The following is a 25,762-nucleotide window of genomic DNA, read 5'->3' on the forward strand; positions in this document are numbered from 1 at the left end:
TTTTTCACTCAATTCCCACATTTTCAGAGTCAATTCCAGTTTTTTCAAAGTCAATTCCCACATTTTCAGAGTCAATTCCAGTTTTTTTCAGAGTCAATTCCCACATTTTTAGAGTCAATTCCCACATTTTTAGAGCCAATTCCCACATTTTGAGAGTCAATTCCCACATTTTGAGACTCAATTCCCACATTTTGAGACTCAACTCCCCATTTTCCAGGTCAGTTCCCACCTTTCCCGCCGCGGGCTCCGGGGATTCCCGGGATGTGGGTTCGGATGAGGGCGGCCACGCGCTCCGTGTCCTCCCGGCGGGTGCAGAACACCAGGATGGAATCCAGGGATCCAAAACGCTCCCCCCGGAGCAGGGACAGCAGGGCCTGGGGAAAAACAGCGGCGTGGAATTCCAGCCTCCGCCGGAGAGGCAATTCCCACATTTCCCAGGGGCAATTCCCTCATTTCCAGGGGCAATTCCCACATTTTCCAGGGGCAAATCCCACATTTTCAGAGGCAATTCCCACATTTCCAGAGTCGATTCCCACATTTTCAGAGGCAATTCCCACATTTTCAGGGTCAATTACCACATTTCCTGAGTCAATTCCCACATTTTCAGAGGCAATTCCCACATTTTCAGAGGCAATTCCCACATTTTTGAAAGTCAAATCCCACACCTGGAGAGCGATTTCCCGCGTTTTCAGGGTCAAATCCGTCCTTTGCAGACTCAATTCCCACATCTGAGAGTCGATTCCCAGATTTTGAGACTCAATTCCCAGATTTTGAGACTCAATTCCCACATTTTCAGAGTCAATTCCCAGTTTTTTCAGTCAGTTCCCACATTTTCAGAGTCAATTCCCACATTTTCAGAGTGAAATCCCACATTTTTAAAGCCGATTCCCACATTTTCAGAGTCAATTCCCACATTTTCAGGGTTAAATCTGAGAGTCAAATCCCTCAATTCGAGAGTCAATTCCCACATTTTCAGAGTCAATTCCCAGTTTTTTCAAAGTCAATTCCCTCAATTTGAGAGGTCAATTCCTGCATTTTTTAGAGTCCATTCCCACATTTTCAGAGCCAATTCCCACATTTTGAGAGTCAATTCCCAGATTTTTGGGACTCAATTCCCACATTTTCAGAGCCAATTCCCACATTTTTGAGTCAATTCCCTCATTTTTCAGAGCCAATTCCACATTTTCAGGGTCAATTCCCACATTTTCAGAGCCAATTCCCACATTTTTGGGACTCAATTCCCACATTTTCAGAGTCAATTCCCACATTTTGAGAGTCAATTCCCACATTTTCAGGCTCAATTCCCACATTTTCAGACCCCATTCCCACATTTTCAGAGCCCATTCCCACATTTTCAGAGTCAATTCCCACATTTCCAGACCCCATTCCCACATTTCCAGACCCCATTCCCACATTTCCAGACCCCATTCCCCCATTTTCTGACCCCATTCCCCCATTTTCCGACCCCATTCCCCCATTTTCCGACCCCATTCCCACATTTTCAGGGTCAATTCCCACATTTTCAGAGCCAATTCCCACATTTTGAGGGTCAATTCCAAGATTTCTGAGAGTCATTTCCCACATTTTGAGAGTCAATTCCCACATTTTCAGACCCCATTCCCACATTTTCATACCCCATTCCCACATTTTCAGACCCCATTCCCACATTTCCAGGGTCAATTCCCACATTTTGAGAGTCAATTCCCAGATTCTGAGAGTCAATTCCCAGATTTTTGAGAGTCAATTCCCACATTTTCCGAGCCAATTCCCACATTTCCAGGGTCAATTCCCACATTTTCTGAGCTAATTCCCAGTTTTTTTGGAGTCAATTCCCACATTTTGAGAGTCAATTCCCCCATTTCCAGACCCCATTCCCCCATTTCCAGACCCCATTCCCCCATTTTCAGACCCCATTCCCCCATTTCCAGACCCCATTCCCCCATTTTCCGACCCCACTCCCACATTTCCCACCCCATTCCCTCCCCACCCCTCCCCTCGTTCCCGACATTCCCGGCGTTCCCGACCCCGTCGCGGTCGCTGTCCCTGGACACGGAGAGCCGCAGGTTTCCGGGTACGGCCCCCGCGCGCTCCGGGCTCCCCGGATCCCCGGGAATTCCCAGGTGCCTCCCCACGGCCCGGGCCGTGGCCGCCGTGGCCGTGGCCGTCAGGCCCAGGAAGCACCGGACGCCCCAACGCTCCCGGAGAACCTGGGGAGGGAAAAAAAACGGGATTAAAAAATAAAGACATATAAAAATATACACATATGAAAATACAGACATTGAAAAATATACACATATGAAAATATGCGCCTGGTGACGCCTGGTGAGGCCTAGTGAGGCCTAGCAAGGCCTGATGAGGCCTGGTGAGGCCTAGTGCGGCCTGGTAAGGCCTAGTGAGGCCGGGTGAGGCCTAGTGAGGCCTGGTGAGGCCTAGTGAGGCCTAGTGAAGCCTGGTGAGGCCTAGTGAGGCCTAGTGAGGCCTGCTGAGGCCTAGTGAGACCTGGTAAGGCCTGGTGAGGCCTGGTGAGGCCCAGTGAGGCCTGCTGAGGCCTAGTGAGACCTGGTAAGGCCTGGTGAGGCCTGCTGAGGCCTGCTGAGGCCTGCTGAGGCCTAGTGAGGCCTGCTGAGGCCTGCTGAGGCCTGCTGAGGCCTGGTGAGGCCTGCTGAGGCCTAGTGAGGCCTAGTGCGGCCTGGTGAGGCCTGGTGAGTTTTTCCCGCTCCCGTCGGTTTTCCCGCTCTCGGTCACCTTGCAGCTGCGAAGGTAGGCGGGCCGGAAGTTATATAGATATATATATATCTAGTGAAGCCTAGTAAGGCCTGGTGAGGCCTAGTGAGGTCTAGTGAGGCCTAGTGAGGCCTGCTGAGGCCTGCTGAGGCCTGGTGAGGCCTGCTGAGGCCTAGTGCGGCCTGGTGAGGCCTGGTGAGTTTTTCCCGCTCCCGTTGGGTTTTCCCGCTCTCGGTCACCTTGCAGCTCCGAAGGTAGGCGGGCCGGAAGTTGTGGGCCCACTGGGACACGCAGTGGGCCTCGTCCAGGCAGGCGAAGGCCACGGGCGGGAGCCGAGCCCGGCCCGGCAGGAACCCCGAGCCCAGCAGAGCCTCCGGGGACAGGAGCAGCACCTGCGCCTCGCCCGCGCGCACCTGGGGGAAGGGGAGGGAATTAGGCCCGGGAATTAGGCCCGGGAATTAGGCCTGGGAATTAGGCCTGGGAATTAGGCCTGGGAATTAGGCCTGGGAATTAGTCACGGGAATTAGGCCCAGGAATTAGGCCCAGGAATTAGTCCCAGGAAATAGGCCCGGGAATTAGGCCCGGGAATTAGACTCAGGAATTAGGTCTGGAAATTAGTCCTGGGAATTAGTCCCAGGAATTAGGACCGGGAATTAGGCCCGGGAATTAGTCCTGGGAATTAGTCCTGGGAATTAGGGTCAGGAATTAGGCCTGGGAATTAGTCCCGGGATTTAGTCCTGGGAATTAGACCTGGGAATTAGTCCCAGGAATTAGGACCGGGAATTAGGCCCGGGAATTAGTCCTGGGAATTAGTCCCGGGATTTAGTCCTGGGAATTAGACCTGGGAATTAGGCCTGGGAATTAGGCCTGGGAATTAGACCCAGACATTAGTCCCGGGAATTAGGCCTGGGAATTAGACCCAGACATTAGTCCCGGGAATTAGGCCCAGGAATTAGTCCCGGGAATTAGTCCTGGGAATTAGTCACGGGAATTAGGCCCAGGAATTAGGCCCGGGAATTAGGCCCAGGAATTAGGTCTGGGAATTAGGCCCGGGAATTAGGCCCAGGAATTAGGTCTGGGAGGCCCAGGAATTAGGCCCGGGAATTAGTCCTGGGAATTAGGCCCAGGAATTAGGCCCAGGAATTAGGCCCAGGAATTAGGCCCAGGAATTAGGCCTGGGAATTAGGCCTGGGAATTAGGCCTGGGAATTAGGCCTGGGAATTTGGTCTGGTAATTAGGCCTGGGAATTAGGGCTGGGAATTAGTCACGGGAATTAGTCCTGGGAATTAGGCCCGGAATTAGGCCTGGGAATTAGGCCTAGGAATTAGGCCTGGGAATTAGTCACGGGAATTAGGCCTGGGAATTAGGCCTAGGAATTAGGCCTGGGAATTAGTCATGGGAATTAGGCCCAGGAATTAGGCCCGGGAATTAGGCCTGGGAATTAGTCCCAGGAAATAGGCCTGGGAATTAGTTCCGGGAATTAGTTCCGGGAATTAGGTCTGGGAATTAGTCCCGGGAATTTGGTCTGGTAATTAGGCCTGGGAATTAGGGCTGGGAATTAGTCACGGGAATTAGTCCCGGGAATTAGTCCCGGGAATTAGGGCCGGGAATTAGGTCTGGGAATTAGGCCCGGGAATTAGGCCCAGGAATTAGTCCCGGGAAGTAGTCCTGGGAATTAGTCACGGGAATTAGGCCCAGGAATTAGTCCCGGGAATTAGTTCCCGGGAATTAGGCCCGGGAATTAGGTCTGGGAATTAGTCCCGGGAATTAGGGCTGGGAATTAGGCCCGGGAGGGTCCAACCGCCGTTTTTAGGAGAGAGGGGAAAAAAAAATCACATTTTGGCCTCGTTTTTCAGGTCAAATCCCTCATTTTCCGGGACAAAATCCATATTTTTAGGGTCTAAAATTCGGGATTTGGGGAAAGATCCCTCATTTTCCGCAACAAAATCCACGTTTTTAGGCTCCAACCTCTATTTTTCACGAGAGAAATTCCACATTTTTAGGGTCAAAAATTCAGGATTTGGGGCAAAATCCCTCATTTTCTGGGCCCAAATCCACATTTTCCAGGCCAAAATCCACATTTTTAGGGTCTAAATTCAGGATTTGGGGAAAAAACCCTCATTTTCAGGGCCCAAATCCACATTTTCTGGGACAAAAGCCACATTTTTAGGGTCTAAATTAAGGATTTGGGGGAAAATCCCTCATTTTCTGGGCCCAAATCTCCATTTTTAGGTTCCAACCTCTATTTTTCATGAGAGAAAAATCACATTTTTAGGGTCTAAACTTCAGGTTTTGGGGGAAAATCCCTCATTTTCCGGGCCCAAATCCACATTTTTAGGGTCTATATTCAGGATTTGGGGAAAAATCCCTCATTTTCAGGGCCCAAATCCCCATTTTCAGGCTCCAGCCTCTATTTTTCTCAAGAGAAAATCCACATATTTAGGGTCAAAAATTCAAGATTTGGGGGAAAATCTCTCGATTTCTGGGCCCAAACTCACATTTTCCAGGCCAAAATCCACATTTTTAGGGTCTAAATTCAGGATTTGGCAAAAAATCCCTCATTTTCCGCAACAAAATCCACATTTTTAGGGTATAATTTCCATTTTTGGGAGAAAAATAAGAATTTCTGGGTCTAAAATCCACATTTTTGAGGCCAAATCCCTCCTTTCTGGACCAAAATCCACATTTTTAGGCTCTAAAACTTCATTTTTGAGACCAAATCCCTCATTTTCCGGGTCAAAATCCACAGTTTCGGCTCCAACATCTACTTTTAAGAGATAAAAATCCCAATTTCAGGGTCTAAAATCCACATTTTTGAGGCCCATTTCCAGGACAAAATCCACATTTTTAGGGTCTAAAATTCATGATTTGGGGAAAAATCCCTCATTTTCAGGGCCCAAATCCACATTTTTAGGGTCTAAATTCAGGATTTGGGGTAAAATCCCTCATTTTCCGCAACAAAATCCCAATTTTTAGGCTCCAACCTCTATTTTTCACAAGAGAAAATCCACATTTTTAGGGTCTAAATTTAGGATTTGGGGAAAAATCCCTCATTTTCTGGGCCCAAATCCACATTTTCTGGGACAAAATCCACATTTTTAGGGTCTAAATTCAGGATTTGGCAAAAAATCCCTCATTTTCCGCAACAAAATCCACATTTTTAGGGTATAATTTCCATTTTTGGGGCAAAAAATTAGAATTTTAGGGTCTAAAATCCACATTTTTGAGGCCAAATCCCTCCTTTCTGGACCAAAATCCACATTTTTAGGCTCTAAAACATCATTTTTGAGACCAAATCCCTCATTTTCCGGGTCAAAATCCACAGTTTCGGCTCCAACATCTACTTTTAAGAGACAAAAATCCCAATTTCAGGGTCTAAAATCCACATTTTTGAGGCCCATTTCCAGGACAAAATCCACATTTTTAGGGTCTAAATTCAGGATTTGAAGAAAAATCCCTCATTTTCCAGGACAAAATCCACATTTTTAGGGTCTAAATTCAGGATTTGAAGAAAAATCCCTCATTTTCCAGGACAAAATCCACATTTTTAGGGTCTAAATTCAGGATTTGGGGTAAAATCCCTCATTTTCCACAATAAAATCCCGATTTTTAGGCTCCAACCTCTATTTTTCATGAGAGAAAATCCACATTTTTAGGGTCTAAATTCAGGATTTGGGGCAAAATCCCCCATTTTCAGGGCCCAAATCCACATCTTTAGGGTCTAAAATTCAGGATTTGGGGAAAAATCCCTCATTTTCTGGGCCCAAATCCACATTTTTAGGGTCTAAAATTCAGGATTTGGGGAAAAATCCCTCATTTTCCGGGCCAAAATCCCCATTTTTAGGGCACAATGTCCATTTTTGGGAGAAAAATAAGAATTTCAGGGTCTAAAATCCACAGTTTTGAGGCCAAATCCCTCCTTTCCAGGCCCCAAATCCCCATTTTTAGGCCCTAAAACTTCATTTTTGAGACCAAATCCCTCATTTTTTTGGGTCAAAATCCCCATTTTTTGGCTCCAACCTTCACTTTTAGGGTTTCAACCCCCATTCCCGAGGCTTTTCCCGTGGGAAGAGCGGGATGAGGTGGGAATCATTCCCGGGGAAGCCTCGGGGTGGGAGAATCCGAGGCCTCACCTTTTCCAGGGCGGATTCCCGCTGGGCTTGGGACATGTGGGAATGGACCCGGACGGCCCGGAGGCAGCGGGGGAGCCCCGAGACCTGGAACGGGAAAAGGGAGGGAAAATCCGCCGGGATCCGACATCCAACCGGGATCTGACCCCGGATCCAACCCCGGATCCAACCGGGATCCAACCCCGGATCCCGGATCCAACCCCGGATCCAACTGGGATCCAACCCAGATCCAACCCTGGATTCAAACTTGGATCCAACTCTGGATCCAACCCCAGATCCAACCCCGGATCCAACGATGGATCGCACCTGGGTCCAACCGGGATCCAACTCCAGATTCAACCCTGGATCTGACCCTGAATCCGACCCCGGATCCAACCCCAGATCCCGGATCCAACCCCGGATCCAACTCCAGATCCAACCTCAGATCTGACCCCGGATCCAACCCCGGATTCGACTCCAGATCCGACCCCAGATCCATTCCTGGATCCAACTGGGATCCAACCCCGGATCCAACCCTGGATTCCAGATCCAACCCCGGATCCAACCGGGATCCGACCCCAGATCCAACCCCAGTTCCAACCCCAGATCCCGGATCCAAGACCGGATCCGACCCCGGATCCAACCCCGGATCCAACCCCAGATCCTGGATCCGACCCCAGATCCAACCCTGGATTCAACCCCAGATCCCGGATCCAACCCCGGATCCAACCCCGGATCCAACCCCAGATCCAACCCCAGATCCAACCCCGGATCCAATCCCAGATCCCGGATCCAATCCTGGATCCAACCCTGGATCCGACCCCAGATCCAATCCCAGATCCAACTGGGATCCAACCCCGGATCCAACCCTGGATTCCAGATCCAACCCCGGATCCAACTGGGATCCGACCCCAGATCCAACCCCAGATCCAACCCCAGATCCGACCCCGGATCCAACCCCGGATCCAACCCCAGATCCCGGATCCAACCCCAGATCCCAGATCCAACCCCGGATCCAACCCCAGGTCCCAGATCCAACCCCGGATCCAACCCCAGATCCCAGATCCAACCCCAGATCCGACCCCAGATCCAACCCCAGATCCAACCCCAGATCCAACCCCAGATCCAACCCCAGATCCCGGATCCAACCCCAGATCCGACCCCAGATCCAACCCCAGATCCAATCCTGGATTCAATCCCAGACCCAACCCCAGATCCATTCCTGGATCCAACCCCAGATCCAACCCCGGATCCCACATCCAACCCCAGATCCCAGATCCGACCCCAGATCCAACCCCAGATCCAACCCCAGATCCCAGATCAAACCCAGATCCAACTGGGATCCAATCCCAGATCCAACCCCGGATCCAACCCCAGATCCCGGATCCGACCCCGGATCCAACCCCAGATCCAACTGGGATCCAACCCCAGATCCAACCCCAAATCTTGGATTCAACCCCAGATCCGACCCCAGATCCGACCCCGGATCCCAGATCCAACCCCAGATCCCGGATCCAACCCCGGATCCAACCTCAGATCCAACCCCAGATCCCGGATCCGACCCCAGATCCAACCGGGATCCGACCCCGGATCCAACCCCAGATCCCGGATCCGACCCCAGATCCAACCCCGGATCCAACCCCAAATCCTGGATTCAACCCCAGATCCAACCCCGGATCCAACCCCAGATCTGACCCTGAATCCGACCCCGGATCCAACCCCAGATCCAAACCTAGATCCCGGATCCGACCCCAGATCCAACCCCGGATCCAACCCCTGGGGGTGGATCCCAGCTGGATCCCGCTCCATCCCCACCCCCCTCCAGGCCCGGGGACATTCCATGCCCTCCCGGCGCTCCCCAGCCGGGCAGGAGGCATCAGGAAAAGCGGGATTGTGCCGTGGGATTGTGCCTGGGAATTCCGTGTCCCGGGAATTCCGTGTCCTGGGAATTCCATGTCCCAACCCTTTTGTGTCCCAACCCTTCCATGTCCCGGGAATTCCATGTCCCGGGAATTCTGTGTCCCAGGAACTCCATGTCCCGGGAATTCCATGTCCCAGGAACTCCATGTCCCAACCCTTCCATATCCCAACCCTTCCATATCCCAACCCTTCCACATCCCAACCCTTCCATGTCCCAGGAATTCCATGTCCCAACCCTTCCATGTCCCAACCCTTCCATATCCCAACCCTTCCATATCCCAACCCTTCCACGTCCCAGGAATTCCATGTCCCAACCCTTCCATGTCCCAACCCTTCCATGTCCCGGGAATTCCATGTCCCAACCCTTCCATGTCCCAACCCTTCCATATCCCAACCCTTCCATATCCCAACCCTTCCATATCCCAACCCTTCCACGTCCCAGGAATTCCACGTCCCAGCCCTTCCACGTCCCGGGAACTCCACATCCCGGGAATCCCGCGTCCCGGGCGCCGTTACCTGGTCGTCCATGAGGGCCACGAGCGGGGACAGGACGAGGGCGAGGGCGCGGCGGCGCCGGTGGAAGAGCAGCGCCGGGAGCTGGTAGCACAGGGATTTCCCCGTTCCCGTGGGAAGCACCACCAGCGTGGACAATCCTGGGGGAAAACCGGGGGGAAAACCGGGAAAACCGGGAATTCCCGGAAGGCGGAATGGCGCGGAGAAGGTCGGGAAGGGAGGTTTGGGAAGAGGCTCCCACCGCAGAGGATCCGCATGACGGCCCCGGCCTGGCCCGGGCGGAAGGAGGAGTGTCCCAGATCCCGGAGCGCTTCCAGAACCTCCTCGGGGGGATCTGCGGGATCGGATCCGCGGGAACGCCGGGTCAGGGGTCGGGGTTGGGAACCCTGAGAGGCAGCACGGGGTGGGGACGGGGTGGGAAGGGGCTGGGGCTGGGATCACTGGGATTTGGGATCACTGGTTAATGGGATGGGAAGGACACGGATCTGGGACACTGGGATTTGGCACCACCTGGATCTGGGACACTGGGATTTGGGATCATTGGTTAATGGGATGGGAAGGGCCTGGATCTGGGACACTGGGATTTGGGATCACTGGAGGGAAATGGGATGGGAAGGGCCTGGATCTGGGACACTGGGATTTGGGATCACTGGTTAATGGGATGGGAAGGAGCTGGATCTGGGACATTGGGATTTGGGATCACGGGATGGAAATGGGATGGGAAGGACCTGGAGCTGGGACACTGGGATTTGGGATCACTGGTTAATGGGATGGGAAGGACCCAGAGTTGGGACACTGGGATTTGGGATCACTGGATGGAGATGGGATGGGAAGGACCCAGAGTTGGGACACTGGGATTTGGGATCATCCGATAGAAATGGGATGGGAAGGACCTGGATCTGGGACACTGGGATTTGGGATCACTGGTTAATGGGATGGGAAGGAGCTGGATCTGGGACACTGGGATTTGGGATCACTGGGTGGAGATGGGATGGGAAGGACCTGGATCTGGGACACTGGGATTTGGGATCACTGGTTATGGGATGGGAAGGACCCGGAGCTGGGACACTGGGACTCCAGTTAACGGGATGAGAAGGACCTGGATCTGGGACACTGGGATTTGGGATCATGGGATGGAGATGGGATGGGAAGGACCTGGATCTGGGACACTGGGATTTGGGATCACCTGGATCTGGGACACTGGGATTTGGGATCACTGGTTAATGGGATGGGAAGGGCCTGGATGAGGGACAGTGGGATTTGGGATCAGTGGAGGGAAATGGGATGGGAAGGACCCAGAGCTGGGACACTGGGATTTGGGATCACTGGATGGAGATGGGATGGGAAGGACCTGGATCTGGGACATTGGGACAGTGGGACTCCAGTTAATGGGACGGGAAGGACGTGGATCTGGGACACCGGGATCTGGGATCACCTGATGGAGTCAGGAGGGAAAAGACCCAGATCTGGGACATCAGGATCAGTGCTAATGGGATGGGAAGGACTCGGATCTGGGACACTGGGATTTGGGATCAGTGGATGGGAAGGACCTGGATCTGGGACACTGGGATTTGGGATCACTGGATGGAGATGGGGTGGGAAGGACCTGGATCTGGGACACTGGGATGTGGCACCACCTGGATCTGGGACACTGGGATTTGGGATCATGGGATGGAGATGGGATGGGAAGGAGGTGGCTCTGGGATAACTGGGATTTGGGATCAGTGGATGGAGATGGGAAGGAGCTGGATCTGGGACAGTGGGACTCCAGTTAATGGGATGGGAAGGACCCAGAGCTGGGACACTGGGATTTGGGATCACTGGTTAATGGGATGGGAAGGGCCTGGATCTGGGACACTGGGATTTGGGATCACTGGTTAATGGGATGGGATGGACCTGGATCTGGGACACTGGGATATTCCCCAGAATTCCCATCCGGAGTCTCCGCTCCCGGTTTTTACCCGGCACTTCCCCGCCCGGTCCCAGGGGGTAAAGCGGCTCCACGGGCGCCGGGGGGGGGCAGGGATGGAATTCCGGCCGCCGGATATCCGGGAGAGGAGGCGCTTCCAGAAGGTTCCGGGAGGATTCCGGCGCGTGGGACCCGCTGGCTGGGAGGGAGGAGGGGAAGGGTCGGGATCCAAAGGGGGTTTTCCCGATTTCCCGGGCACCGGAGGCGCTTCCGGAGGCCCCAAATTCCAACTTTTCCAGCCCCAAATCCCTCCTTTCCAAACCCCCCCCTCCAGCAGGAAAAAGAATCTCTTCCCTGAGAATTCCCAGCTCATTCCCAACGGGAATCTCTCCCCTGATCATTCCCAGCTCATTCCCAACAGGAATCTCTTCCCTGAGGATTCCGAGCTCATTCCCAACGGGAATCTCTCCCCTCATCATTCCCAGCTCATTCCCAATGGGAATCTCTTCCCTGAGAATTCCCAGCTCATTCCCAATAGGAATCTCTTCCTTGATCATCCCAAGCTCATTCCCAACAGGAATCTCTTCAGTGAGAATTCCAAGATCATTCCCAACAGGAATCTCTTCCCAGATCATTCCCAGCTCATTCCCAAGGGAATCTCTTCCCTGAGAATTCCCAGCTCATTCCCAAGGGAATCTCTTCCCTGATCATTCCAAGATCATTCCCAACAGGAATCTCTTCCCTGAGGATTCCCAGCTCATTCCCAGAATTCCAAGCTCATTCCCAACAGGAATCTCTCCCATGACCATTCCCAGCTCATTCCCAACGGGAATCTCTCCCCTGAGAATTCCCAGCTCATTCCCAATGGGAATCTCTTCCCTGAAAATTCCCAGCTCATTCCCAGAATTCCCAGCTCATTCCCAACAGGAATCTCTTCCCTGAGAATTCCCAGCTCATTCCCAAGGGAATCTCTTCCCTGACCATTCCCAGCTCATTCCCAATGGGAATCTCTCCCCTGATCATCCCAATCTCATTCCCAATGGGAATTTCTTCTGTGAGAATTCCAAGCTCATTCCCAATGGGAATCTCTTCCCTGAAAATTCCCAGCTCATTCCCAGAATTCCAAGCTCATTCCCAACGGGAATTTCTTCTGTGAGAATTCCAAGATCATTCCCAATGGGAATCTCTTCCCTGATCATTCCCAGCTCATTCCCAACAGGAATCTCCTCCCTGAGAATTCCAAGATCATTCCCAATGGGAATCCCCTCCCTGATCATTCCCATCTCATTCCCAACAGGAATCTCCTCCCTGATCATTCCCAGCTCATTCCCAACGGGAATCTCCTCCCTGAGGATTCCCAGCTCATTCCCAACAGGAATCTCTTCCCTGATCATTCCCATCTCATTCCCAACGGGAATCTCCTCCCTGAGGATTCCCAGCTCATTCCCAACAGGAATCTCTTCCCAGATCATTCCAAGCTCATTCCCAGAATTCCCAGCTCATTCCCAACGGGAATCTCCTCCCTGAGGATTCCCAGCTCATTCCCAACAGGAATCTCTTCCCTGATCATTCCCATCTCATTCCCAACGGGAATCTCCTCCCTGAGGATTCCCAGCTCATTCCCAACAGGAATCTCTTCCCAGATCATTCCAAGCTCATTCCCAGAATTCCCAGCTCATTCCCAACGGGAATCTCTTCCCTGAGGATTCCCAGCTCATTCCCAACAGGAATCTCTTCCCTGATCATTCCCATCTCATTCCCAACGGGAATCTCCTCCCTGAAAATTCCCAGCTCATTCCCAACGGGAATCTCTTCCCTGAAAATTCCCAGCTCATTCCCAGAATTCCCAGCTCATTCCCAATGGGAATCTCTTCCCTGAAAATTCCAAGCTCATTCCCAAGGGAATCTCTTCCCTGACCATTCCCAGCTCATTCCCAACAGGAATCTCTTCCCTGAGAATTCCCAGCTCATTCCCAATGGGAATCTCTTCCCTGAAAATTCCCAGCTCATTCCCAGAATTCCCAGCTCATTCCCAATGGGAATCTCTTCCCTGACCATTCCCAGCTCATTCCCAACAGGAATCTCTTCCCTGATCATTCCCAGCTCATTCCCAATGGGAATCTCTTCCCTGAGGATTCCAAGATCATTCCCAACAGGAATCTCTTCAGTGAGAATTCCCAGCTCATTCCCAACGGGAATCTCTCCCCTGATCATTCCCAGATCATTCCCAATGGGAATCTCTTCCCTGATCATTCCTGGAGTGTCCCCTCACCGGAGATTCCCGGGAAAACGCTGTTGGTCCTTCGAGCCACTTCTTCCAGAGTGGGAAGTGGATCCTCCTCCTCCTCCTCCTCCTCATCCTTGGGAGCGTTTCCCGCCGGGAATGATCCCAAATCCCTCCCTGGGGGCAGAAAAACGGGATCAGAACCTGGGAATGATCCCAAATCCCTCCCTGGGGGCAGAAAAATGGGATCAGAACCCTGGGAATGATCCCAAATCCCTCAGAAAAACGGGATCAGAACCTGGGAATGATCCCAAATCCCTCCCTGGGGGCAGAAAAACGGGATCAGAACCTGGGAACGATCCCAAATCCCTCCCTGTGCTCGGAAAAATGGGATCAGAATCCCGGGAATGATCCCAAATCCCTCCCTGTGCTTGGAAAAACGGGATCAGAACCTGGGAATGATCCCAAATCCCTCGGAAAAATGGGATCAGAACCTGGGAATGATCCCAAATCCCTCCCTGGGGGCAGAAAAACAGGATCAGAACCTGGGAATGATCCCAAACCCCTCCCTTTATGTGAAAAAATGGGATCAGAACCCTGGGAATGATCCCAAATCCCTCCCTGGGGGCAGGAAAATGGGATCAGAACCCTGGGAACGATCCCAAATCCCTCGGAAAAACGGGATCAGAACCTGGGAACGATCCCAAATCCCCCAGAAAAACGGGATCAGAACCCCGGGAACGATCCCAAATCCCTCCCTGGGGGCAGAAAAATGGGATCAGAACCCTGGAATTATCCCAAATCCCTCGGAAAAACAGGATCAGAAACCTGGGAATGATCCCAAATCCCTCCCTGTGCTTGGAAAAATGGGATCGGAACCCTGAGAATGATCCCAAATCCCTTGGAAAAATTGGATCAAAACCCCGGGAACGATCCCAAATCCCTCGGAAAAATGGGATCAGAACCCCGGGAACGATCCCAAATCCCTCCCTGGGGGCAGAAAAACGGGATCAGAACCCCGGGAATGATCCCAAATCCCTCAGAAAAACGGGATCAGAACCCCAGGAACGATCCCAAATCCCTCCCTGGGGGCAGAAAAATGGGATCAGAACCATGGGAACGATCCCAAATCCCTCCCTGTGCTTGGAAAAATGGGATCAGAACCCTGGGAATGATCCCAAATCCCTCGGAAAAACGGGATCAGAACCCCAGGAACGATCCCAAATCCCTCCCTGTGCTTGGAAAAATGGGATCAGAACCCTGGGAATGATCCCAAATCCCTCCCTGGGGGCAGAAAAATGGGATCAGAACCCTGGGAATGATCCCAAATCCCTCAGAAAAACGGGATCAGAACCCCAGGAACGATCCCAAATCCCTCCCTGGGGGCAGAAAAATGGGATCAGAACCCTGGAATTATCCCAAATCCCTCGGAAAAACAGGATCAGAACCCCGGGAATGATCCCAAATCCCTCCCTGGGCTCGGAAAAACGGGATCAGAACCCTGGGAATGATTCCAAATCCCTCCCTGGGGGCAGAAAAACGGGATCAGAACCTGGGAATGATCCCAAATCCCTCGGAAAAATGGGATCAGAACCTGGGAATGATCCCAAATCCCTGGAAAAACGGGATCAGAACCCCGGGAACGATCCCAAATCCCTCCCTGGGCTTGGAAAAACAGGATCAGAACCTGGGAATGATCCCAAATCCGTCCCTGGGGCCAGAAAAATGGGATCAGAACCCTGGGAACGATCCCAAATCCCTCGGAAAAACGGGATCAGAACCCCAGGAATGATCCCAAATCCCTCCCTGGGGGCAGAAAAATGGGATCAGAACCCTGGAATTATCCCAAATCCCTCGGAAAAACAGGATCAGAAACCTGGGAATGATCCCAAATCCCTCCCTGTGCTTGGAAAAACGAGATCAGAACCCTGGGAATGATCCCAAATCCCTCCCTGGGGGCAGGAAAATGGGATCAGAACCTGGGAACGATCCCAAATCCCTCGGAAAAACGGGATCAGAACCCTGGGAATGATCCCAAATCCCTCAGAAAAAATGGGATCAGAACCCCAGGAATGATCCCAAATCCCTCCCTGGGGGCAGAAAAACAGGATCAGAACCCCAGGAACGATCCCAAATCCCTTGGAAAAACGGGATCAGAACCCTGGGAATGATCCCAAATCCCTCCCTGTGCTCGGAAAAACAGGATCAGAACCCCGGGAACGATCCCAAATCCCTCGGAAAAACAGGATCAAAACCCCAGGAATGATCCCAAATCCCTTGGAAAAACGGGATCAGAACCCTGGGAACGATCCCAAATCCCTCCTTTTATGTGGAAAAACAAGATCAGAACCCTGGGAATGATCCCAAATCCCTCCCTGGGGGCAGAAAAATGGGATCAGAACCCGGGAATTATCCCAAATCCCTCGGAAAAACGGGATCAGAACCCCGGGAACGATCCCAAATCCCTCCCTGTGCTCGGAAAAATGGGATCAGAACCCAGGAACGATCCCAAATCCCTCCCTGTCCCTGGAAAAACGGGATCAGAACCCTGGGAATGATCCCAAATCCCTTGGAAAAATGGGATCAGAACCCCGGGAATGATCCCAAATCCCTCCCTGTGCTTGGAAAAACAGGATCAGAACCCTGGGAACGATCCCAAATCCCTGGAAAAACGGGATCAGAACCTGGGAATGATCCCAAATCCCTCCCTGGATGCAGAAAAACGGGATCAGAACCTGGGAATGATCCCAAATCCCTCCCTGTGCTCGGAAAAATGGGATCAGAACCCCGGGAATGATCCCAAATCCCTCGGAAAAATGGGATCAGAACCCAGGAACGATCCCAAATCCCTCCCTGTCCCTGGAAAAACAGGATCAGAACCCTGGGAATGATCCCAAATCCCTCAGAAAAATGGGATCAGAACCCTGGGAATGATCCCAAATCCCTCGGAAAAACAGGATCAGAACCCTGGGAATGATCCCAAATCCCTCCCTTTATGTGGAAAAACGGGATCAAAACCCTGGGAATGATCCCAAATCCCTCCCTGGTTGCAGAAAAACGGGATCAGAACCCCGGGAACGATCCCAAATCCCTCCCTGTGCTTGGAAAAACAGGATCAGAACCCTGGGAATGATCCCAAATCCCTCAGAAAAATGGGATCAGAACCCTGGGACCGATCCCAAATCCCTCGGAAAAACGGGATCAGAACCCCGGGAACGATCCCAAATCCCTCCCTGTGCTCGGAAAAATGGGATCAGAACCCAGGAACGATCCCAAATCCCTCCCTGTCCCTGGAAAAACGGGATCAGAACCCCGGGAACGATCCCAAATCCCTTCCTGTGCTTGGAAAAATGGGATCAGAACCCCGGGAACGATCCCAAATCCCTCCCTGGGGGCAGAAAAACGGGATCAGAACCTGGGAACGATCCCAAATCCCTCCCTGTGCTCGGAAAAATGGGATCAGAATCCCGGGAATGATCCCAAATCCCTCCCTGTGCTTGGAAAAACGGGATCAGAACCTGGGAATGATCCCAAATCCCTCGGAAAAATGGGATCAGAACCTGGGAATGATCCCAAATCCCTCCCTGGGGGCAGAAAAACAGGATCAGAACCTGGGAATGATCCCAAACCCCTCCCTTTATGTGAAAAAATGGGATCAGAACCCTGGGAATGATCCCAAATCCCTCCCTGGGGGCAGGAAAATGGGATCAGAACCCTGGGAACGATCCCAAATCCCTCGGAAAAACGGGATCAGAACCTGGGAACGATCCCAAATCCCCCAGAAAAACGGGATCAGAACCCCGGGAACGATCCCAAATCCCTCCCTGGGGGCAGAAAAATGGGATCAGAACCCTGGAATTATCCCAAATCCCTCGGAAAAACAGGATCAGAAACCTGGGAATGATCCCAAATCCCTCCCTGTGCTTGGAAAAATGGGATCGGAACCCTGAGAATGATCCCAAATCCCTTGGAAAAATTGGATCAAAACCCCGGGAACGATCCCAAATCCCTCGGAAAAATGGGATCAGAACCCCGGGAACGATCCCAAATCCCTCCCTGGGGGCAGAAAAACGGGATCAGAACCCCGGGAATGATCCCAAATCCCTCAGAAAAACGGGATCAGAACCCCAGGAACGATCCCAAATCCCTCCCTGGGGGCAGAAAAATGGGATCAGAACCATGGGAACGATCCCAAATCCCTCCCTGTGCTTGGAAAAATGGGATCAGAACCCTGGGAATGATCCCAAATCCCTCGGAAAAACGGGATCAGAACCCCAGGAACGATCCCAAATCCCTCCCTGTGCTTGGAAAAATGGGATCAGAACCCTGGGAATGATCCCAAATCCCTCCCTGGGGGCAGAAAAATGGGATCAGAACCCTGGGAATGATCCCAAATCCCTCAGAAAAACGGGATCAGAACCCCAGGAACGATCCCAAATCCCTCCCTGGGGGCAGAAAAATGGGATCAGAACCCTGGAATTATCCCAAATCCCTCGGAAAAACAGGATCAGAACCCCGGGAATGATCCCAAATCCCTCCCTGGGCTCGGAAAAACGGGATCAGAACCCTGGGAATGATTCCAAATCCCTCCCTGGGGGCAGAAAAACGGGATCAGAACCTGGGAATGATCCCAAATCCCTCGGAAAAATGGGATCAGAACCTGGGAATGATCCCAAATCCCTGGAAAAAACGGGATCAGAACCCCGGGAACGATCCCAAATCCCTCCCTGGGCTTGGAAAAACAGGATCAGAACCTGGGAATGATCCCAAATCCGTCCCTGGGGCCAGAAAAATGGGATCAGAACCCTGGGAACGATCCCAAATCCCTCGGAAAAACGGGATCAGAACCCCAGGAATGATCCCAAATCCCTCCCTGGGGGCAGAAAAATGGGATCAGAACCCTGGAATTATCCCAAATCCCTCGGAAAAACAGGATCAGAAACCTGGGAATGATCCCAAATCCCTCCCTGTGCTTGGAAAAACGAGATCAGAACCCTGGGAATGATCCCAAATCCCTCCCTGGGGGCAGGAAAATGGGATCAGAACCTGGGAACGATCCCAAATCCCTCGGAAAAACGGGATCAGAACCCTGGGAATGATCCCAAATCCCTCAGAAAAAATGGGATCAGAACCCCAGGAATGATCCCAAATCCCTCCCTGGGGGCAGAAAAACAGGATCAGAACCCCAGGAACGATCCCAAATCCCTTGGAAAAACGGGATCAGAACCCTGGGAATGATCCCAAATCCCTCCCTGTGCTCGGAAAAACAGGATCAGAACCCCGGGAACGATCCCAAATCCCTCGGAAAAACAGGATCAAAACCCCAGGAATGATCCCAAATCCCTTGGAAAAACGGGATCAGAACCCTGGGAACGATCCCAAATCCCTCCTTTTATGTGGAAAAACAAGATCAGAACCCTGGGAATGATCCCAAATCCCTCCCTGGGGGCAGAAAAATGGGATCAGAACCCGGGAATTATCCCAAATCCCTCGGAAAAACGGGATCAGAACCCCGGGAACGATCCCAAATCCCTCCCTGTGCTCGGAAAAATGGGATCAGAACCCAGGAACGATCCCAAATCCCTCCCTGTCCCTGGAAAAACGGGATCAGAACCCTGGGAATGATCCCAAATCCCTTGGAAAAATGGGATCAGAACCCCGGGAATGATCCCAAATCCCTCCCTGTGCTTGGAAAAACAGGATCAGAACCCTGGGAACGATCCCAAATCCCTGGAAAAACGGGATCAGAACCTGGGAATGATCCCAAATCCCTCCCTGGATGCAGAAAAACGGGATCAGAACCTGGGAATGATCCCAAATCCCTCCCTGTGCTCGGAAAAATGGGATCAGAACCCCGGGAATGATCCCAAATCCCTCGGAAAAATGGGATCAGAACCCAGGAACGATCCCAAATCCCTCCCTGTCCCTGGAAAAACAGGATCAGAACCCTGGGAATGATCCCAAATCCCTCAGAAAAATGGGATCAGAACCCTGGGAATGATCCCAAATCCCTCGGAAAAACAGGATCAGAACCCTGGGAATGATCCCAAATCCCTCCCTTTATGTGGAAAAACGGGATCAAAACCCTGGGAATGATCCCAAATCCCTCCCTGGTTGCAGAAAAACGGGATCAGAACCCCGGGAACGATCCCAAATCCCTCCCTGTGCTTGGAAAAACAGGATCAGAACCCTGGGAATGATCCCAAATCCCTCAGAAAAATGGGATCAGAACCCTGGGACCGATCCCAAATCCCTCGGAAAAACGGGATCAGAACCCCGGGAACGATCCCAAATCCCTCCCTGTGCTCGGAAAAATGGGATCAGAACCCAGGAACGATCCCAAATCCCTCCCTGTCCCTGGAAAAACGGGATCAGAACCCCGGGAACGATCCCAAATCCCTTCCTGTGCTTGGAAAAATGGGATCAGAACCCCGGGAACGATCCCAAATCCCTCCCTGGGGGCAGAAAAACGGGATCAGAAACCCCGGGAATGATCCCGCCCCCATCCCCGAATTCCCAATCCCTAAAATCCCTCCGTGCCCCTTCCCTTCCCCCCTCCCCCCCCCCGGCATTCCCGGGATCCCGAGGCCGTTCCCACCTGGACATTGGGCCGCCCAGTGTCCGGGTTTCCCGCAGCGGAAGCAGGCGCCGGATCCGCCGCCCCCGGAAGGGCCCCCCCACTTCTTCCGCCACTTCTCCCGGTACACCTGGGAATGGGAATTCTGTGTCCTGGGAATTCCACGTCCCGGGAATTCCCTGTCCCGGGAATTCCATGTCCCAGGAATTCCATGTCCTGGGAATTCTGTGTCCCAGGAGTTCCCTGTCCCAGCCCTTCTGTGTCCCAGGAATTCCGTGTCCTGTCCCTTCCATGTCCCAACCCTTCCATGTCCCAGGAATTCTGCGTCCCGGGAATTCCGTGTCCCAGGAATTCCATGTTCTGGCTCTTCCATGTCCCGGGAATTCCCTGTTCCAGCCCTTCCATGTCCCGGCCCCTCTGTGTCCCAGCCCTTCCGTGTCCCAGGAATTCCATGTCCCAGCCCCTCTGTGTCCCGGGAATTCCGTGTCCCAGGAATTCCATGTCCCAGCCCTTCCATGTCCCAGCCCCTCTGCGTCCCAGGAATTCCGTGTCCTGGGAATTCCATATCCCGGGAATTCCATATCCCAGGAATTCCATATCTCAGCCCTTCCATGTCCCACCCCTTCTGTGTCCCGGGAATTCCATGTCCTGGGAATTCCATATCTCAGCCCTTCCATGTCCCAGGAATTCTGCGTCCCAGGAATTTCATGTCCTGGGAATTCCATCCCCCAGGAATTCCATGTCCCAGGAATTCCATGTCCCAGCCCTTCTGTATCCCAGGAATTCCGTGTCCCAGCCCTTCCATGCCCCAAGAATTCCATGTCCCAGGAATTCCCTGTCCCAGGAATTCCATGTCCCAGCCCTTCTGTGTCCTGGAAATTCCGTGTCCCAGGAATTCTGTATCCAGGTCCTTCCGTGTCCCAGAAATTCCGTGTCCCAGGAATTCCCTGTCCCAGCCCTTCCATGCCCCGGGAATTCCATGTCCCAAGAATTCCATGTCCCAGCCCTTCTGTGTCCTGGCCCTTGTGTCCTGGGAATTCCATGTCCCAGGAATTCCATATCTCAGCCCTTCCATGTCCCAGGAATTCTGTGTCCCAGGAATTCCGTGTCCCAGGAATTCCATGTCCCAACCCTTCCATGTCCCGGCCCTTCCATGTCCCAGGAATTCCATGTCCTGGGAATTCCATGTCCCAGGAATTCCATGTCCCATCCCTCCCATGTCCCAGGAATTCCATGTCCCATCCCTCCCATGTCCCAGGAATTCCATGTCCCATCCCTTCTGTATCCCAGAAATTCCATGTCCCAGCCCTCCCATGTCTCGGGAATTCCGTGTCCCAGCCCTTCCATGCCCCAAGAATTCCACGTCCCAGGAATTCCGTGTCCCAGCCCTTCCCTTCCCGCGGCCCCGGAAGATTCCCAAGGGAAGCCCGGATTCCCAAGGCTCCCTGACCTGCCTCCGGAGGGATTTCCCGCGCAGGGCGAAGCCCCGGGAATACGTTTTCCGCCGCAGGTTGAGCCGCACGAAATTCCCGCCGGAAATCCGGGGGCACCTCCTGGGGAAAGGCGGGATCAGCTTCGGGAATCAGCCCATCCCAATCCCAAAGGTTTGGGAATCACCGGATCCCAATCCCAAAAAAGGTTTGGGAATCACCGGATCCCAATCCCAAAGGATTTCTGGGAATCCCCACATCCCAATCCCTAAAAACATTTGGGAATCCCCACATCCCAATCCCAAAGGATTTTTGGGAATCTCCACATCCCAATCCCTAAAAAGGTTTGGGAATTTCCACATCCCAATCCCGGAAAAGGTTTGGGAGTTCCCACATCCCAATCCCAAAAAATGTTTGGGAACCTCCACATCCCAATCCCAAAGGTTTGGGAATCACCGGATCCCAATCCCAAAGGAAGTTTGGGAATCCCCACATCCCAATCCCAAAGGATTTTTAGGAATCCCCACATCCCAATCCCTAAAGATTTTTGGGAATCCCCACATCCCAATTCCTAAAAAGGTTTGGGAATCACATCCCAATCCCAAAGGATTTCTGGGAATCCCCACACCCCAATCCCTAAGGAAGTTTGGGAATCACCGGATCCCAATCCCCAAAAAAGTTTGGGAATCCCCACATCCCAATCCCTAAAAAGGTTTGGGAATCACATCCCAATCCCAAAGGATTTCTGGGAATCCCCACATCCCAATCCCAGAGGATTTTTGGGAATCCCCACATCCCAATCCCTAAAAAAGTTTGGGAATCTCTGAATCCCAATCCCAAAGGAAGTTTGGGAATCCCCACATCCCAATCCCAGAGGATTTTTGGGAATCCCCACATCCCAATCCCTAAAAAAGTTTGGGAATCCCCACATCCCAATCCCAAAGGATTTTTGGGAATCCCCACATCCCAATCCTGGAAAAGGTTTGGGAATCATATCCAAATCCCTAAAAAAGTTTGGGAATCTCCACATCCCAATCCCTAAAAACATTTGGGAATCTCCACATCCCAATCCCTAAAAAGGTTTGGGAATTCCCACATCCCAATCCCAAAGGATTTCTGGGAATCTCCACATCCCAAAAAAGGTTTCGGAATCACTGAATTCCAATCCCAAAGGATTTTTGGGAATCCCCACATCCCAATCCCAAAAGTTTGGGAATCACATCCCAATCCCAAAGGATTTTTGGGAATCCCCACATCCCAATCCCTAAAAAAGTTTGGGAATCTCCACATCCCAATCCCAAAGGAAGTTTGGGAATCCCCACATCCCAATCCCTAAAAAAGTTTGGGAATCTCCACATCCCAATCCCAGAGGATTTTTGGGAATCCCCACATCCCAATCCCTAAAAAGGAGGTTTGGGAATCCCCACATCCCAATCCCAAAGGATTTCTGGGAATCCCCACATCCCAATCCCAGAGGATTTTTGGGAATCCCCACACCCCAATCCCTAAAAAAGTTTGGGAATCTCCACATCCCAATCCGAAAGGAAGTTTGGGAACCCCCACATCCCAATCCCAAAGGATTTTTGGGAATCCCCACATCCCAATCCCGGAAAAGTCGGGAATGACCTGGTTCTGGGGGCGGCTTTGGGCTTTTCCTGCTCCTCCTCTTCCTCTTCCGGAAGATTTTCCAAGGATTTTGGACTTTTCCTGCTCTTCTTTGGAGCTTTCCCGCTTTTCTTTGGAGCTCCCACCTGCTTTTCCTGCTCCTCCTCTTCCTCTTCCGGGAGGTTTTCCAAGGATTCCTGAAGCTTCCTCCTCTTCCTCGGAGCTCCCACCTGCTTTTCCTTCTCCTCCTCTTCCAGGAGCTTTTCCAAGGATTTTGGAGTTTTCCTGCTCTTCCTCAGAGCTTCCAAGTGCTTTTCCTGCTTCTCCTCTTCCTCTTCCGGGAAGTTTTCCAAGGATTTTGGTGTTTTTCTGCTCTTCCTTGGAGCTCCCACCTTCTTTTCCTCATCCTCCTCTTCCTCTTCCAGGAAGTTTTCCAAGGATTTTGGAGTCTTCCTGCTCTTCCTTGGAGCTCCCACCTCCTTTTCCTTCTCTTCCTCTTCCTCTTCCAGGAGCTTTTCCAAGGATTTTGGAGTTTTCCTGCTCTTCCTCAGAGCTTCCAAGTGCTTTCCCTTCATTTCCTCTCCCCCTTCCGGGAAGTTTTCCAAGGATTTTGGACTCTTCCCACTTCTCTTTCGAGCTCCCACCTGCTTTTCCTGCTCCTCCTCTTCCTCTTCCGGGAGCTTTTCCAAGGATTTTGGAGTTTTCCTGCTCTTCCTTGGAGCTCCCACCTCCTTTCCCTTCTCTTCCTCTTCCTCTTCCAGGAGGTTTTCCAAGGATTTTGGCATTTTTCTGCTCTTCCTCAGACCCTCCAAGTGCTTTTCCTTCTCCTCCTCTCCCCCTTCCGGGGTGTTTTCCAAGGATTTTGGAGTCTTCCCACTTCTCCTTGGAGCTCCCACCTGCTTTTCCTTCTCCTCTTCCTGCTTTTCCAGGATGTTTTCCAAGCATTCCTGAAGCTTCCTCCTCTTCTTTAGAGCTTCCAAGTGCTTTTCCTTCTCCTCCTCTTCCTCTTCCAGGAAGTTTTCCAAGGATTTTGGACTCTTCCCACTTCTCCTTGGAGCTCCCACCTCCTTTTCCTTCTCCTCTTCCTGCTTTTCCAGGATGTTTTCCAAGCATTCCTGAAGCTTCCTCCTCTTCTTTGGAGCTTCCAAGTGCTTTTCCTTCTCCTCCTCTTCCTCTTCCACGAAGTTTTCCAAGGATTTTGGAGTTTTCCTGCTCTTCCCTGGAGCTCCCACCTCCTTTTCCTTCTCCTCTTCCTGCTTTTCCGGGATGTTTTCCAAGAGATCCAGAGTCTTCCTCCTCTTCTTTAGAGCTTCCAAGTGCTTTTCCTTCTCCTCCTCTTCCTCTTCCAGGAGGTTTTCCAAGGATTTTGGACTCTTCCCACTTCTCCTTGGAGCTCCCACCTGCTTTTCCTTCTCCTCTTCCTGCTTTTCCAGGATGTTTTCCAAGCCATCCAGTCCCTTCCCACTTCTCCTTGGAGCTCCCACCTGCTTTTCCTCATCCTCCTCTTCCTCTTCCAGGAAGTTTTCCAAGGATTTTGGACTCTTCCCACTTCTCCTTGGAGCTCCCACCTGCTTTTCCTTCTCCTCTTCCTGCTTTTCCGGGATGTTTTCCAAGCATTCCGAGACGTTTCCCGACATCTTCCCACCCTCTTCCTCTTCCTCATCCTCTTCCTCTTCCTCTTCCCCTTCCTCTCCCTCCCGGCTCCGCCTCATCCCGACTTCTCCCGGCTCCAGGTCGCGGTGGCACCTCCGGATCCAGGCGGGATCCAAGGCTCCCAAAGTCTGGGCCACCCTCTCCCTCAGCCTCCGGAATTTTCCGGGATCTGGGGGAGCCTGGGGGGGTCTCGTTCCCGAGCTGAGGATGAGGGGGGTCAATCCCGACAGCGAGGGAGGAAGGACGACGGAGCCGGGAGCTCCGGGAGCTCCGGGATCTCCGGGATCTCCGGGATCGTCTCCGGGATCAGCTCCGGAATTCCCGGGTTTTCCAGGCTCTTCCTCGGGGTTCGTCCGGAATCTGGGAATGGTCGGGAGCCTCCTGGGGTTTGGGGTCCTCCGGGGGGTCAGGGGGGGCTCCTGGGGGAGGGGAGGGGAGGGTCAGAGCCCGGAATTCCGGCCCCGGAAAGACACGGAGGAGGTTCGGGGGGGCCCTGATTTTAGGGGGTCTTTGATTTTGGGGTCCCTGATTTTGGGGTCTTTGATTTTGGGGTCCCTGATTTTGGGGGTCTTTGATTTTGGGGTCCCTGATTTTGGGGTCTTTGACTTTGGGGTCTTTGATTTTGGGGAGTCTCCAATTTGGGGGTCTTTGATTTTGGGGGGTCTCTGATTTTTGGGGATCTCCAGTTTGGGGTCCCTGATTTTGGGGTCCTTGATTTAGGGGTCTCTGATTTTTGGGGTCTCTGATTTTGGGGTCTTTGACTTTGGGGTCTTTGATTTTGGGGTCCCTGATTTCGGGGAGTCTCCAATTTGGGGGTCTCTGATTTTGGGGGTTCCTGATTTTGGGGTCTCTGATTTTGGGGGTCCCTCATTTTTGAGCCTCAAATTTTGGGGGTCCCTCATTTTGGGGTCTCTGATTTTGGAGGGTCCCTGATTTTGGGGTCCCTGATTTTGGGGGTCCCTCATTTTGGGGTCCCTCATTTTGGGGTCCCTCATTTTGGGGTTCCTTGATTTTGGGGGGTCCTGATTTTGGGGTCTTTGACTTTGGGGTCTCTGATTTTGGGGGGTCCCTGATTTTGGGGTTCCTTGATTTTGGAGG

The 25,762-nt window shown here is 52.3% G+C and overlaps 1 protein-coding gene and 1 long non-coding RNA gene across 5 annotated transcripts in view; both read right to left on the reverse strand.

Moving 5' to 3' along the window:
- Positions 1 to 218: 218 nt before the first annotated feature.
- LOC135408266 (ATP-dependent DNA helicase Q4-like) overlaps positions 219 to 25,762 on the reverse strand; it is a 45,779-nt gene continuing 20,235 nt past the window's right edge. Inside the window, exons 5-15 of the mRNA XM_064643520.1 lie at positions 23,033 to 25,083; positions 21,427 to 21,529; positions 19,998 to 20,106; positions 13,448 to 13,576; positions 11,228 to 11,374; positions 9,508 to 9,600; positions 9,270 to 9,406; positions 6,858 to 6,941; positions 2,964 to 3,137; positions 2,025 to 2,207; positions 219 to 374 (exon numbers count right to left, since the gene is read on the reverse strand). Of these exons, the coding sequence (XP_064499590.1) occupies positions 219 to 374; positions 2,025 to 2,207; positions 2,964 to 3,137; positions 6,858 to 6,941; positions 9,270 to 9,406; positions 9,508 to 9,600; positions 11,228 to 11,374; positions 13,448 to 13,576; positions 19,998 to 20,106; positions 21,427 to 21,529; positions 23,033 to 25,083 (3,366 nt within the window). The remainder of the gene's footprint in view (positions 375 to 2,024; positions 2,208 to 2,963; positions 3,138 to 6,857; positions 6,942 to 9,269; positions 9,407 to 9,507; positions 9,601 to 11,227; positions 11,375 to 13,447; positions 13,577 to 19,997; positions 20,107 to 21,426; positions 21,530 to 23,032; positions 25,084 to 25,762) is intronic.
- Positions 9,704 to 11,019, reverse strand: LOC135408265 (uncharacterized). Of its 4 annotated transcripts, none has more exons than XR_010427438.1 (4): positions 10,904 to 11,019; positions 10,772 to 10,872; positions 10,453 to 10,617; positions 9,704 to 10,421 (listed from the first exon to the last, which is right to left on the reverse strand). It is a non-coding gene; the product is annotated as an uncharacterized LOC135408265 (long non-coding RNA). The 4 variants fall into 4 exon arrangements; XR_010427439.1 differs by having other exon boundaries at positions 9,704 to 9,938; positions 9,995 to 10,617; XR_010427437.1 differs by having other exon boundaries at positions 9,704 to 10,617; positions 10,817 to 10,872.

The sequence above is a fragment of the Pseudopipra pipra genome, unplaced genomic scaffold, assembly GCF_036250125.1.
Source record: "Pseudopipra pipra isolate bDixPip1 unplaced genomic scaffold, bDixPip1.hap1 HAP1_SCAFFOLD_278, whole genome shotgun sequence".
Lineage (NCBI taxonomy): Eukaryota > Metazoa > Chordata > Aves > Passeriformes > Pipridae > Pseudopipra > Pseudopipra pipra.